General features: G+C 41.9%; 1 protein-coding gene across 2 annotated transcripts in view; it reads left to right on the top strand.

The window, feature by feature from the left end:
- The window catches only part of LOC109933214 (pseudouridine 5'-phosphatase), a 39,553-nt gene extending 30,606 nt beyond the window's left edge, over positions 1-8,947 (top strand). For both annotated transcript variants that reach the window (XM_048598200.1, XM_048598201.1), the window contains exon 4: positions 6,472-8,947. In XM_048598200.1, the coding sequence (XP_048454157.1) occupies positions 6,472-6,648 (177 nt within the window). In that variant the 3' untranslated portion in view covers positions 6,649-8,947. The remainder of the gene's footprint in view (positions 1-6,471) is intronic.
- The last annotated feature ends 4,119 nt before the right edge of the window (positions 8,948-13,066 follow it).

Consider the following 13,066-nt stretch of genomic DNA (forward strand, 5'->3'; position numbering starts at 1 on the left):
TGCCAGCAGCTTTTGAAGAGTATGTCATTTTTCAATTGGACAAATATGGCTCCTCTTTGCAAATTAAGAATTTGAATCCCTTGTCCGCTCCACACTCCCCTCCAGCTCCACCACACCCGGCACTTTTCCCTGCAACCGCAGGAAGTGCTACACCTGCCCCCATACCTCCTCCCTCACCCCCATCCCAGGCCCCAAGAAGACTTTCCACATCAAGCAGATGTTCACCTGCACATCTGCCAATGTGGTATACTGCATCCGCTGTACCCGGTGTGGCTTCCTCTACATCGGGGAAACCAAGCGGAGACTCGGGGACCGCTTTGCAGAACACTTACGCTCGGTTCGCAACAAACAACTGCACCTCCCAGTCGCGAACCATTTCAACTCCCCCTCCCATTCCTCAGACGACATGTCCATCCTGGGCCTCCTGCAGTGCCACAACGATGCCACCCGAAGGTTGCAGGAACAGCAACTCATATTCCGCTTGGGAACCCTGCAGCCCAATGGTATCAATGTGGATTTCACAAGTTTCAAAATCTCCCCTCCCCCCACCGCATCCCAAAACCAGTCCAACTCGTCCCTGCCTCCCTAACCTGTTCTTCCTCCCACCTATCCCCTCCTCCCACCCCAAGCCGCACCTCCATCTCCTACCGACCAACCTCATCCCGCCCCCTTGACCTGTCCGTCCTCCCTGGACTGACCTATCCCCTTCCTAACTCCCTACCTACACTCACCTTTCCTGGCCCCATCCCCGCCTCTTCGACCTGTTTGTTTCCTCTCCTCTATCCCTCTTCTATCCGCCTCCCACTCTCTCCCTGTTTATTTCAAAACCCCCTTCCCCTCCCCCTTTTCTGATGAAGGGTCTAGGCCCGAAACGTCAGCCTCTCTGCTCCTATGATGCTGCTTGGCCTGCTGTGTTCATCCAGCCCTGCGCCTTGTTGTCTAAGAATTTGAATAGACAGTTTTAATCTGTCAGACTCCATATATGGAGTAGGTTTTAATAATCAGCCAAACTGCCTGGGATTAGGTGTCTTCCATTCTGGTGGGTAATACACGTTCCTCTGTATCATGGAGACGTTAAGTGCACACAAGTGATTTGCTATGGTTGCACCTCACAGAACTATGAAAGTAACTTTCTATGTGAGTGGATTTTCTTTTTCAGGCACATGGTGGTGATTTTCCACATTAAACGGACTTAGCTTTTTGGAATCTAAGATGCCACAAAAAAACACTTGCAGCTTTCTCAACACAAATTCTCATTCCCCCTGCATCTCTCCTCTTCTACCTTTTATTGTTCACAAATCCTGAGTCATCATCTATTCATATTTCACAAATACACTTTTTTTATATGTAAAAAAAAAATTCACCCCTTGCCCCAAGGAAGCATGTGTAAGTGAAAAAGTAAAATGAGTGCATCAACTGCCTTAAAACTGTGTATGCAAGAAATATTATTTTTTTGATTTGTCCATGGGATGAGTGTGTCATAGTATTTATTGCCCATCCCTAATTGCCTAGAGGGCACTTTAAGTGTCAGCCACTTTGCTGTGGGTATGGAGTCATATGTAGGGCAGACCAGTTAAGGATGGCAGTCTCCTTCCCTAAAGAACATTACTGAACTGGATGGATTTTTAATCCAGCAACCAATTCGTGGTCATCATTGGACTCTTAATTCCAGAATTTTTTCATTGAATTCAAATCCATCCATCTGCCCTGGCAGGATTCGAACCTGGGTGCCCAGAACATTCCCTGGGCCATTTGATGAAATGTCCAGTGATAACACTACTAAGCCATTGCCTCCCCAGCAATATATTATGTTTTATATTGTGATAGCATAATACCTGATAGGAGCAAACACGAGTGAGGAATAAAGTTGAACTGGCAATCACTCATCCAGCTTTCTGCTATCATACTCTTTCCTCCACATTCACTGCTATTGGCTGAATCTCCTCTCTGCCCTGCCAGCATGAACGTCATGGTCCTCTATTAGACCAAATGAAAGGAATGCACCTTCTCCATAATAGCAGCTGCTTGTTGTGTCCATTGGGTCATCCTCAAAGATCAGAATGTTCACTGGGCTTCAGGCAGACTGGAATCTCCGGGACAGCTTCATTCAACAAGTGAAAGGAGACATTTGAGAGTGGTGTCTCCAGGAGGGAAAAAATGTACTTGATTTATATAGGCACATGCTTCCCAAATCATTTACAGCTAGTTGAGTGCTTTTCTTGCTGTATTCACTGTTGTAATGCAGGAAACACAGCAGCGAATTTTGCACTCAACGCATTGATAAAATCAGTGTGACATTGATCAGATCATCTGTTTTGGCCATAGAGTCCTTTAGTTCAACTTGTCCAGGCCGACCAAGTTTCACAAACTTAAACTTGTCCCCATTCAATAAGATCATGGTTGATCTGATTTTAACTCAACTCCAATAATCTTCCATCCCTTTGGTAATCAAGAATTTATCTATCACTGCCTTAAAATATTTTAAGATTCTGCATCATCTGTCCTTTACAGTCATAGAGTCATAGAGATATGCAGCACAGAAAAAGGCCCTTTGGTCCATTGAATCTGTGCCAGTCAAAAATAACCACCTAACAATTCTAATCTCATTTTCTAGCATTTGGCCCTGCTATTACATCGTTTATAGAGTCACCCTTTGGTGACTCTTTGGTCCAACTTGTCCATGCCTTCCAGGCTTCCTAAACTGACCTAGCCACATTTGTCTGCATTTGGCCCATATCCCTTTAAACTTTTCTTATTCAGGTATTTATCCAAATGTCTTTTAAATGTTGTAACTGTACCTGCATCGACCACTTCCTCCAGCAGTTCATTCCACATACGAACCACCCTCTGTTTGAAAACGTTGCTCCTCAGGTCCCTTTTAAATCTTTCTCTCACCTTAAAAATGTGCCCACTAGTTTTGAAACCCCCTACCCTAGGGAAAAGACATTTCCTATTTATCTTATCTATGCCCCTCGTGATTTTAGAAACCTCTCCAAGATCACTCCTCAGCCTCCTCTTAGTTGAGAGAGAAATATTGGCCTGGACAAGAAGGAGAACTCCTCTGATCAACTTAGAAGTAGAGCCCTAGGATATTTTATATCCACTGTAGCAGGCAAATGGGGAACCTTGGTTTATTGTCTCATCTCAGAGATGTGGCATCTCTGATAGTGCAGACTACCCTGAACTGAGTCATGGAGTCATAGAGGTCTACAGCATGGAAACAGGCTCTTCGGCCCAATTTGCCCATGTTGCCCAATACTACAAAGCAGTGTTAGTCTTGTTTTTTGTTCTCCAATCTTGGAGTGCGAGTAGAACCTGGAGACTCAGAGGCGAGAATGCTGCCAACTGAGCCACACAATATGTGTACCATTGCATTCAGATTCACTCGTGCAGCTTTTAGTATCCATCTCCAAATTTTCGGAAAAGCTCTGTACAAGAGAGACATATGAAGCTAACAGGAAGCTAGCATATTTATAAAACCAGGGGTCTTAATGAAACTTTAAATGTGAGATATGTGATCTAGAGATATCCGTTTTCATATTTCTGAGCATTGTCTATATCTCTGTTGTTGTGGTCCTCCTTGGCAAGTACAGCGTTGCTCTGTACTTTTGGAATGTCACAAAACCCACACTGTAAACTTACTGAAGAGCGAGAATGGAACAATTCTCAGCATGTTTGCACCTCTAGATTGTTATTAATCTGACACTGCTCTCGTAACTTTCTGGTTTGTAGCATGAGTGTAGGCTTTGTCCGTGTACAGCATTCCACTGTCCACAATAAATATTCAGAGCTGCCTACTTCATAATATTGCACCATAGGAATATTAATGGACCCGACATGAATTGGAGAAAGTTTAATTTTTGGCACAAATATCCTTTGAAATCTGTATTACCAGACACGGGTGAATGTGAGTAGTGAACAGTCTTATTTCCTGTATCTTTATTAGATGAAGCTGAGGCCAAAACAGTCATCCACTCTCTCATCTGTGACAATAAGAAATACTTTAAAATTTAGCTGCCAACTTTGAACAATTTTTCTCCTCTTTTTCCATTTCTGGCGATAACAAAAATGACTTAAGTACTTCTGTGTGTGCTTTGCAATATCTTGTTCTTTTTTCCTTCTGCCAAATTTGTCATGCACACCAGTTCAATGCTGATGAGGAACAAATGTCGTTCTTTGTTGTCAAAAGCAAATATGACGAGTATGCGCATACTGTAACAAATAAGCACGATGATTATAGGTCATTAACGTGGCTCCTATGGTAATGAAGAGTTTTAATTAACTCTAGTTTCAGGGAATTAGTTAAGCCCTTCCGTTATTCAGATTACTGGGGTAATAATTGTTTGCTCCCATACAGCTAGCTCTAAGACATCACTGAAGTCAATTAGGTCTTTCACTGCAAACTTGTCAAATGCATTTCTATGCAATGTCTGGATACCAAAGATTTCTGAAAGGGAATGATAATGCTATTTTGTGTAGCTTTTAAGCTTGCTCACAAAAGTCAGACCATATCTCAGCTGTGGTTTCAGAGCTTTCAGCAGAGACTGAGGGCTTTTTAGAGACTTGCGTTAATGCTGTGGAGTGGATATATACCCTGCAACAAAGCCAATTGGCAAGGCCTGCTTTTATTTTGACGTGCATATTGTGAGAAGCATTCAAGACATTAATGGAGATGGACTGTCCGCGGGGGCGGGGGCATGATAAAAGGCTAACATGGAGGGGTCACTGTCACCGAAATATTATTTTATGTAAAACCCATAATTGAGATGCATTTTGAAACACAAAGGAGAGCTGCACAGCCTTTGAGGTTAAACCTGAGCAGAATACAAGTATGTTTCGAAGTAACTAGGACGAGGAAGTATATGAGAAATCTCAATACAAAGATTTCAAAAGGACTCCTGTAAACTGAATAGAAAACAAAATGTGATTGTTACTGTTTACTTTGATCACTTGATTAATAATGCGCTGATTTAAAGATGCAGGGTAGAGATTGGATTGCATGCTTGTGTGTGAAAAAATATCTGAGAAACTTACTTCGCCTTAATTTTGTATTTTCTTTTTATGTCACATTATGCTCGGCACTACACAATGGAGAGGTGATGGCATAGTGGTAATGTCACTGCAATAGTTATCCAGAGTCCTGAACTAATGTTCTGAATGACATGGGGTTCAAATCCCACCATGGCAGATAGTGAAATTTATATTTGTTAGCCTAATGGCAACCACTGTTGATTGTTATAAAAACCCACCTTGTTCATGAATGTCCTTTAGAGAAGGAAATCTGCCGTCCTTACCTGGACTGGCCTAGATCTCCACACCCACAAAAGTGTAGGAGCAAATGACTGCAGATGCTGGAATCTGTACTGAAAACAAACAATGCTGGAAATCACAGCGGGTCAGGCAGCATCCATGGAGAGAGAGAGCAAGCTAACGTTTCTAGTCTAGATGATTCTTCATCAGAGCTGACATGAAGTGTGGAGAGGGCAAAAAGTATGCTTGACCCTTAACTGGCCCCTGGGCAATTAGGGATCACAGTAAATGCTGACCTAAATGGTGATGTGCTAATCGCATTAACAAATAATAAAATAAAAATGCTATATTTATTCCTCTCCTGAAACCTTTTAAAATCATTTTAAAATCACAGGAGATTAAGTTATCTGTGTGATTGTCCCTTGCAGTATCTTGTACATGGTCTGTGCTGAATTGATTGAATATAGTCAGGGAAATGGCTTGGAAGCTACAATCTTCCTCACATTCTCAGGAGCTAGAGAGAAAGGTTGGGGGCGTGAAAGCTATCGGGGTTGCCATTTTTAAATGTTATGAGATGCGATGAAAGAACAGATAAAGGGGATGGCGGCGCGGTGGTTCCATGGTTAGCACTGCAGCCTCAGAGTGCCAGGGACCCAGGTTCGATCCCAGCCTCATGTGACTGTCAGTGTGGAGTTTGCCCATTCTCCTGGTGTCTGTGTAGATTTCCTCTGGGTGCTCCGGTTTCCTCCCACAGCCCAAAGATGCACAGGCTAGGTGGCCTGGCCGTGCTAAATTGTTCCATAGTGTCCACGGATATGCAGGCTAGGTGGGTTAGCCATGGGAAATTCAGGGTTATAAGGGTAGGTGGGGGGATGTGGGTTTGGGTGGAATGCTCTTTGGAGGGTCAGTGAGGACTTGATGGGCCGAATGGCCTGCTTCCACACTGTTGGGATTCTGTGATGATGATGATTCTAAAGTTCAACTGTGATATCCCTTATGATTGAATAGTGAGTTGACTTTCATTGCCTAGTTTAGCACATGAAGAATGGCTAGTTGAGCATAATACCAGAGGGTGTCAAGTGGAGAGCCCAGTCAAAAGCCAGCAGTTAGTGTCTAGATGAAAGTGTGAAGGGAAGGGGGAAATTGAGAAGTTGGGGGTAAGTGTGAGAAATATGTATGTTGTTTTTTTTATCATAGGCATGCTTTCTTTTTTTCTATTAGTGTCTTGTGTTTGAAGATTCCCCTAATGGAGTTACAGGAGCACTGGCAGCAGGAATGCAAGTCGTCCAGATTCCAGATCCACAGCTTGACCCAGAACTGACAAAGTCAGCCACCTTGGTACTCAAGTCCATGGAGGATTTCAAGCCAGAGTTGTTTGGTTTGCCTGCATACAAGTAGAAACAGTTTCTGGACACAGATTGGGACCTCTCTCTTTCTCTTTATCTGTTTTTTTTCCTCTCTCTTTCCTCCTAGACCACGTGGTGAAAGAAGACATTTCATGAACACATCGGGTTTTGCTTATTGAGTTCCACTATTTCCCAATTTACATAACCTGTTTGGACACAAGCGGAATACCCATGTAACACTCACACCACCGAGGTTAAGACAAAAGCTGGAGCCTGCAGCTCCACTATCAGTCATGGGTGCGCTCTTATGTTTCTTAGATGTAGTTGAAACCAAACTAAGGCAGCCAATATGATTTGCACTATCAGGGACATTCTTTCGTAACAGTGGAGCTGTTGTTATTTGACATGCAAGAATTTCCTCATGATTATTTGTTTTTATTTGCATTGGGTCTAGGTCACCAAGGAGCAGCTTTCAAAGTGAAATGTGTGACATGCAGGCACTGCTGATTTGCCTTTCTATAATATGTGCTATAGGTCCCCAATAGGAGAACAGTAAGCAGCTTTTTAGAAGCACAGAGCTCAGCTGCTTCACCATTGGCCAGTACAAATCTGCCAATTACTGTAAAATTCATTGACAATGGCAGAAATTATTTCTTAGCATCTCTGTCGTAAAAGGAAAATCTCATTATCATGCCAGTGTTATGATGTCTTTCACCATTGGGCTCTGTGTTACTAACCATCTTTCCCCAAGTCAAGCTGATTATTCCATTCCCAGTCAAATCCTAGGTAGAAAAGAAAAAGTTTATTCTTTCCTTATGTTTTCTGATTTGCTTTAACAGCTCTCTCTCTCTCAGCTCTTGATTGTTTTAACACCTTCTGATTGATTCCCCTCATAACTCATTACTTGCCAACTGATGTCATTTTATTGCTGTGCAAGGTATTCTTCTTGATATTAAACTTGTTATAAGACTGAAGTAGAAAGACCAAAGAGTGAGTGTGGTCTATGCAGCCAGACCCACTCAAATTATATTTTCCGTTCAATCTGCTCAGAATTTATTGTACACTTCTGGAGCTGATGGGACTTGAATCTGGACCTCCTGGCAAGAAGATACACTCAAAGGATCAGGATAGGTTGATCTATAGCGGAAAGCGGAATGGAAATAACAATCAAAGGCTTGTGGTGTAGAGGTAGTGTCCGTAACTCCGAGCCAGGACACTTGGATTCAGGACTCACCTGCTACAGAGCTGTGTCAGAACATCTCTGAACAGGCCGATTATCAAAGAAAAATGATCAAATGCTTTAAATTGCAGTGTAAACAGCAGGGCCAAAGTTTGAAGAGAGAAACTTGTCTTCTAAATCCCAGGATCAAATGTGTAATTTTTACAGTAATATCCTGTACATTTTTTTTCTTTGACATTTTAAATCTTAAGAACAGGTTTGTCTTTAACTTTGTTTCCTAACACCCTCCCAATCCCATCTCAGTGCCATCTGTTATGATGCACTTTGACAGCTAAGCCACTCTACCTCGTTTTGGACAGCCCCCTCATGGAGATGGAAAAAGTTGTCATTTCATGACTTGTTTTTCCAGCTGTGATATCAGAGCTCCCACCTTTGTATCCAATTGACTTCATTGCTGATACCGGCCCAATCCATGCAGTCATCTTGTGTTGCACACTGCTTCTCTCAGATTGTGGCAAAAATTACCTCAGAATATACTATACAAAGCTGCAGGTGACTGTAAATGGACTGGAAGTATGTACTGCACACGGAATTTGTCATTTGTTCTGTTTGTGATTGTGGAGAGTTTTAACGTTGATACATTACTCAGGGCATTCATTCCAGCTCCTACAGATATGTGCCTAGTGACTAATGCTTTGCCCAGTGCTGATAAATTGAATCTATAACTCATTCTCTAACACTCCAGATATTGTGAACAGATGACTACGACTCCAAAGAAAATTATATTTCCACTAATTTTGGAAATGTAAAATGGTAATATTTGGGTTATTCAGCCATATTGTTGGGGCGAGGGTAAGTTTTGCCCCACATCTAACTGCACTGAACTTGATGACAGATGCTTGAAATGGTGAATTCATGATTACGGCGTTACCATCCTCATCTTGAGCATAAGTAATCAAACAAAAAATGAACGTGCACACACACCTTTAAGTACTGACTGTGCTGTCCATATATGTTTATAGATTGTATTGTATTGTTAAAGTGAGTGTGTTCATCTTTAATAGGTATGCTAGATATGTCTTCTGTTTCCGAGGTTTTTGCTTTTGTTGTTCTAGTAAATTTATTGTATAAAATTTGCCTTTTATTGGGAATAAATTTCTCTGTGACTGTTGATTTGCTCATTTTCTACTAATATTTGATGATTGCCCTATCTGTTACATTTCACTGCCTTGGAGAAGATACAATTATCGATGGATTTTGCTTGTTAGAAATGATCACAAAACACTTTCATAACGAAACTCCATGTAGAGTAAAAATCCAATTTATTGGCTTTGCACCACAAAGTAGTAATATTTGTGTGATACTAGACCTTAATTCACCTCTTCAAATGGAGTTCTGAGCTACAGAGAAGCATCTGAATATATCTAATTTTGAAAGGAATGGGAGCAGAAATACTATTTACATTAACAAAATGAAGATGGAAGGAATCAGGCAGTTGGTGTGAGAAGACCATGTAAATTTTTTCAGCAGGCAGTAATTGGTGCAAGATGTACAGAAAGAATGAAATTATTGTATCCTTTGACTCTTTTAGAGAGTGACCCTCTCCAGGCATGAATTCCTTCTCCACAGTGCTGCTATGCATTTTTCTTTGTTGCAATGCCAGCTATTATTTCCTGATCATGGACATGGAAGCTGAGTTTGTGATATTCTTGGGCTTCTGTAGGATCCCGCAACCATCATCATTTGAATTGGAATCTAGAAATCAATTTTTAAAACACTTACTGACCTCCTTGGTTGTACATTTTCCAGTTGAGAGCAGAATTAACATGTACTTCACCAAAAAAAATGTATGTTAAGACGATAGCCGCAGGTACCAGGGGCGATGTGGGGAAAGACTTATTTACTGAGTGGTTAGGATTTGAAATGCACTGCATAAAAGGATGATGGATGCAGTCGTTTTCAGAAGGGATTTGAATAAATACATGAAGAAAAAAATGTAAGAATGTGGAAAAATACTGGGGTACTGGAAGCAACTACATAGCTCTTCCAGAGATGAACTGGATGGGCTCTTTCTGTGCTGTGCTGCTCTGTGATTCTACTTGGGTCACTCAGGCAAAATTGCTGTCCATTAGAAACACAAAAAAATAAAATTATTATTGGCATCTTTGAGACATTCTCTTTGAATTTGAAGATGTAGCAATTTCAACTTGTGCAGATTGCTTATTGTGTCAGAACGGAAAGCTTGTTGCTTTCACCATTCATCAAACTGTTCCTCAGGATTGCTGAGTCAACCAACTTCATCCAGGTGCAGAGAAGTTCTGGATAGTGATGCTTTGTTGTGTCAAATAGTTTTGCAGCAGAAGACTTCCACTCCCTGTTGCATTGCCGCTCCATGTTCTGTTTTCCTGCTCACGAAACTGTTTTCTTTCTGCGCAGAATATGGATAATTTCAAGCATCCAGACACTCAAGTGGGTCTTCAGTTATCTTAAAAAAGCTCGAATTTCACATTCAGATAAGTTACATAAGCAACGAATAGCTGCTACACAACTAAGAAGGGAAAGGGATTTGTGCTGACTTACCACAGTAGTGAGGCAGATTCTTGAAAGAAGACAAAGCACTCCAGCTGCTCTAGATCTGAAGTAAAAACAGGAAGCATTGGAGAAACTCAGTGGATCTGGCAGCATCTGTGAAGAGAAAAACAGCGTTAAGGTTTTGGGTCCAATAAATTTAACTGGCTTTTCCTCTCTTTTTGCACCCTGATTCCTTTTTTACCACAGGGCAGAGAGGAAGGATGCAGCCTCCTGTTTTATCCAAGCTCCACTGTACATAGAGTCAAAGAATCAGACCCTTTGGTCCAACTCGTCCATGCCGACCAGGTTTCCTAAACTGAACTAGTCCCATTTGCCTGCGGTTCCCTCTAAACCTGCCCAATTGTATATTTCTAAATTTCCGCCCACCTCACAGGACAAGGTGGGATATGTCAGAGCCCTAGAACCCCAGCTTGGGGCCAGTATGCTCAGATCAGGGCACAGGGCTGCTGTGCTCAGGTTGGAGTGGTAGATCTGGACAAGGGAACCTAGGACTTTTGGCTGGGCTACTGATCCCACAGACCGAATTGAAGAGCTTCCATCTGATCAAGGGTTCTTTGGCACCACTTTCCAAATTTTCATAATTTAAAAGAAGGGCAGCAAATACATAGGTACACTACCATCTGCGATTTCCTCTCCAATTCACACTTGAAGCTGGATCACTGTTCCTTCCTAATAGCCCTGATGAGGACTGCAGATTTCTTTCCCACAAACTGCTGAATGGACCTCTCTAATTTGAAATCTAATGTTGATCTTGCTTTTGTGCACCTCCTGTGCAGCTGTAACCTTGTATGCTTCACTCTGTCTAAACACCCTATGATTTGTTTATCCTTGTATGTCATGATCTACCTGTACTGCATGCAAAACAAAACTTTTGACTGTATTTAGGTACGTATGACAACAATACATCAAATCCAAAGAACTAAATATGATTACATAGCTTTTTAAATTCCAGATTTTACAACCTGCAACCACTGTAGGATTTGAACCAATAGTCCCCAGAAATTTAGCCTGGGATTTTGGATTGTTAGAATAGTGACATTGCCACTACACTGTCACCTTCCCAACAATGATTATATATAAACCTTTAAAGCTGTGAAAATAACTTCGGAAAGTTGTGAAAACAAATTCATTTGTGCAATCAGTGCTTATTGACATCTTTCAGCTATTGTCATGTTTTCAAACCTCCACACACACACACACACACACACACACACACACTCTCTCTCTCTCTTTCCCCCTCTCTCTCTTCCCCCTCCCCATTCTCTCTTTCACACACACACACATAAATCTATGGGGTGAAACATTTCATCCGAGATATTTGTTTATTTGCAGATACATTCTATTTTGTTCAAAAAGCACACAATTTGTAGTCACAGTCAGTCAGTATGGCATCTTATAAATTCCTGGTTTCGGAATAAAACCAGCCTGATTCCAGGTTAAAAGTCTGAGACAGATTCTGAACAAGGCCTGACACCTACAGGACCTGAGATGTCACCTTTTGTATATTCCTATCACTCTGCCTCATTGTCGGCCAGCACAGCACTGACATTGGCTTTATAAACACTAATCACTGTCTAACACACTTGGTCACCTGCAGAGAATTATCATCTAACTCTCCACTCACACCAGTTGTGTGATCTTTTGATCTCTCTACACTTGATCTCTCTGCCTATAATCTCAATGTCTGTGTGCTCCCCTTTCTCACTGCACCTGACGAAGGGGCTGCACTCCGAAAGCTTGTGTGATTTCAAATAAACCTGTTGGATTATAACCTGGTGTCGTGTGACTTCCGACTTTGTCAAACCTCCACACTTAGCACTGTGCTCCCAAGTTGATTTCACTGGCAAGCTGCAGATGTCTTGGAACACTTTATTCACCAGTAAATTCTAGAAGCCACATTTATGTCAAAGTACTTGAGCATCTAGTATATGGGCAGGCCACTGGGATCTTGGGTACATTCACAAATTGATTTGTACGCATGTTGGAACACAATCCAGGACAATATAAAGTAGCCAGATGCATATCAGATCTTTAAACTGACTCTGCTCATAAGAACTAGGAGCAGGAGTAGGCCATCCGGCTCCTCGAGCCTGCCCCGCCATTCAATAAGATCATGGCTGATCTTTTTGAGACCCAGCTCCACCTACCCACCCACACACCATAACCCTTAATTCCATTACTGTTCAAAAATTTATCTAGCCTTGCCTTAAACACATTCAGCGAGGTAGCTTCAACCGTTTCACTGGGCAGGGAATTCCACAGATTCACAACCGTTTGGGTGAAGAAGTTCCTCCTGACCTCAGTCCTACATCTGCTTCCCTTTATTTTGAGGCTATGCCCCCTAGTCCTAGTTTCACCTGCTGGTGGAAACAACCTCCCTGCCTCCACCTTATCTATTCCCTTCATAATCTTATATGTTTCTATAAGATCTCCCCTCATTCTTCTGAATTCCAATGAGTATAATCCCAGCATACACAGTCTCTCATCATGATCCAACCCTCTCAACTCTGGAATCAACTCAATGGGATCACATTCTTAAGTCTGAGTGTTCAGGGTACCTGTATTGAATTTGAAGATCTGCCTTTGCTAACGGGCATCCCTCTTTGTCAAAACCACCAAGAACATGCTGGTTTCTGCAGAGAGATTGTCATGACGAAAGTTGTGACATGTTAAGACGAAATGTACACCAGGAGGGTAA

The sequence above is a fragment of the Rhincodon typus genome, chromosome 6, assembly GCF_021869965.1.
Source record: "Rhincodon typus isolate 14 chromosome 6, sRhiTyp1.1, whole genome shotgun sequence".
Taxonomy (NCBI): Eukaryota; Metazoa; Chordata; class Chondrichthyes; order Orectolobiformes; family Rhincodontidae; genus Rhincodon; species Rhincodon typus.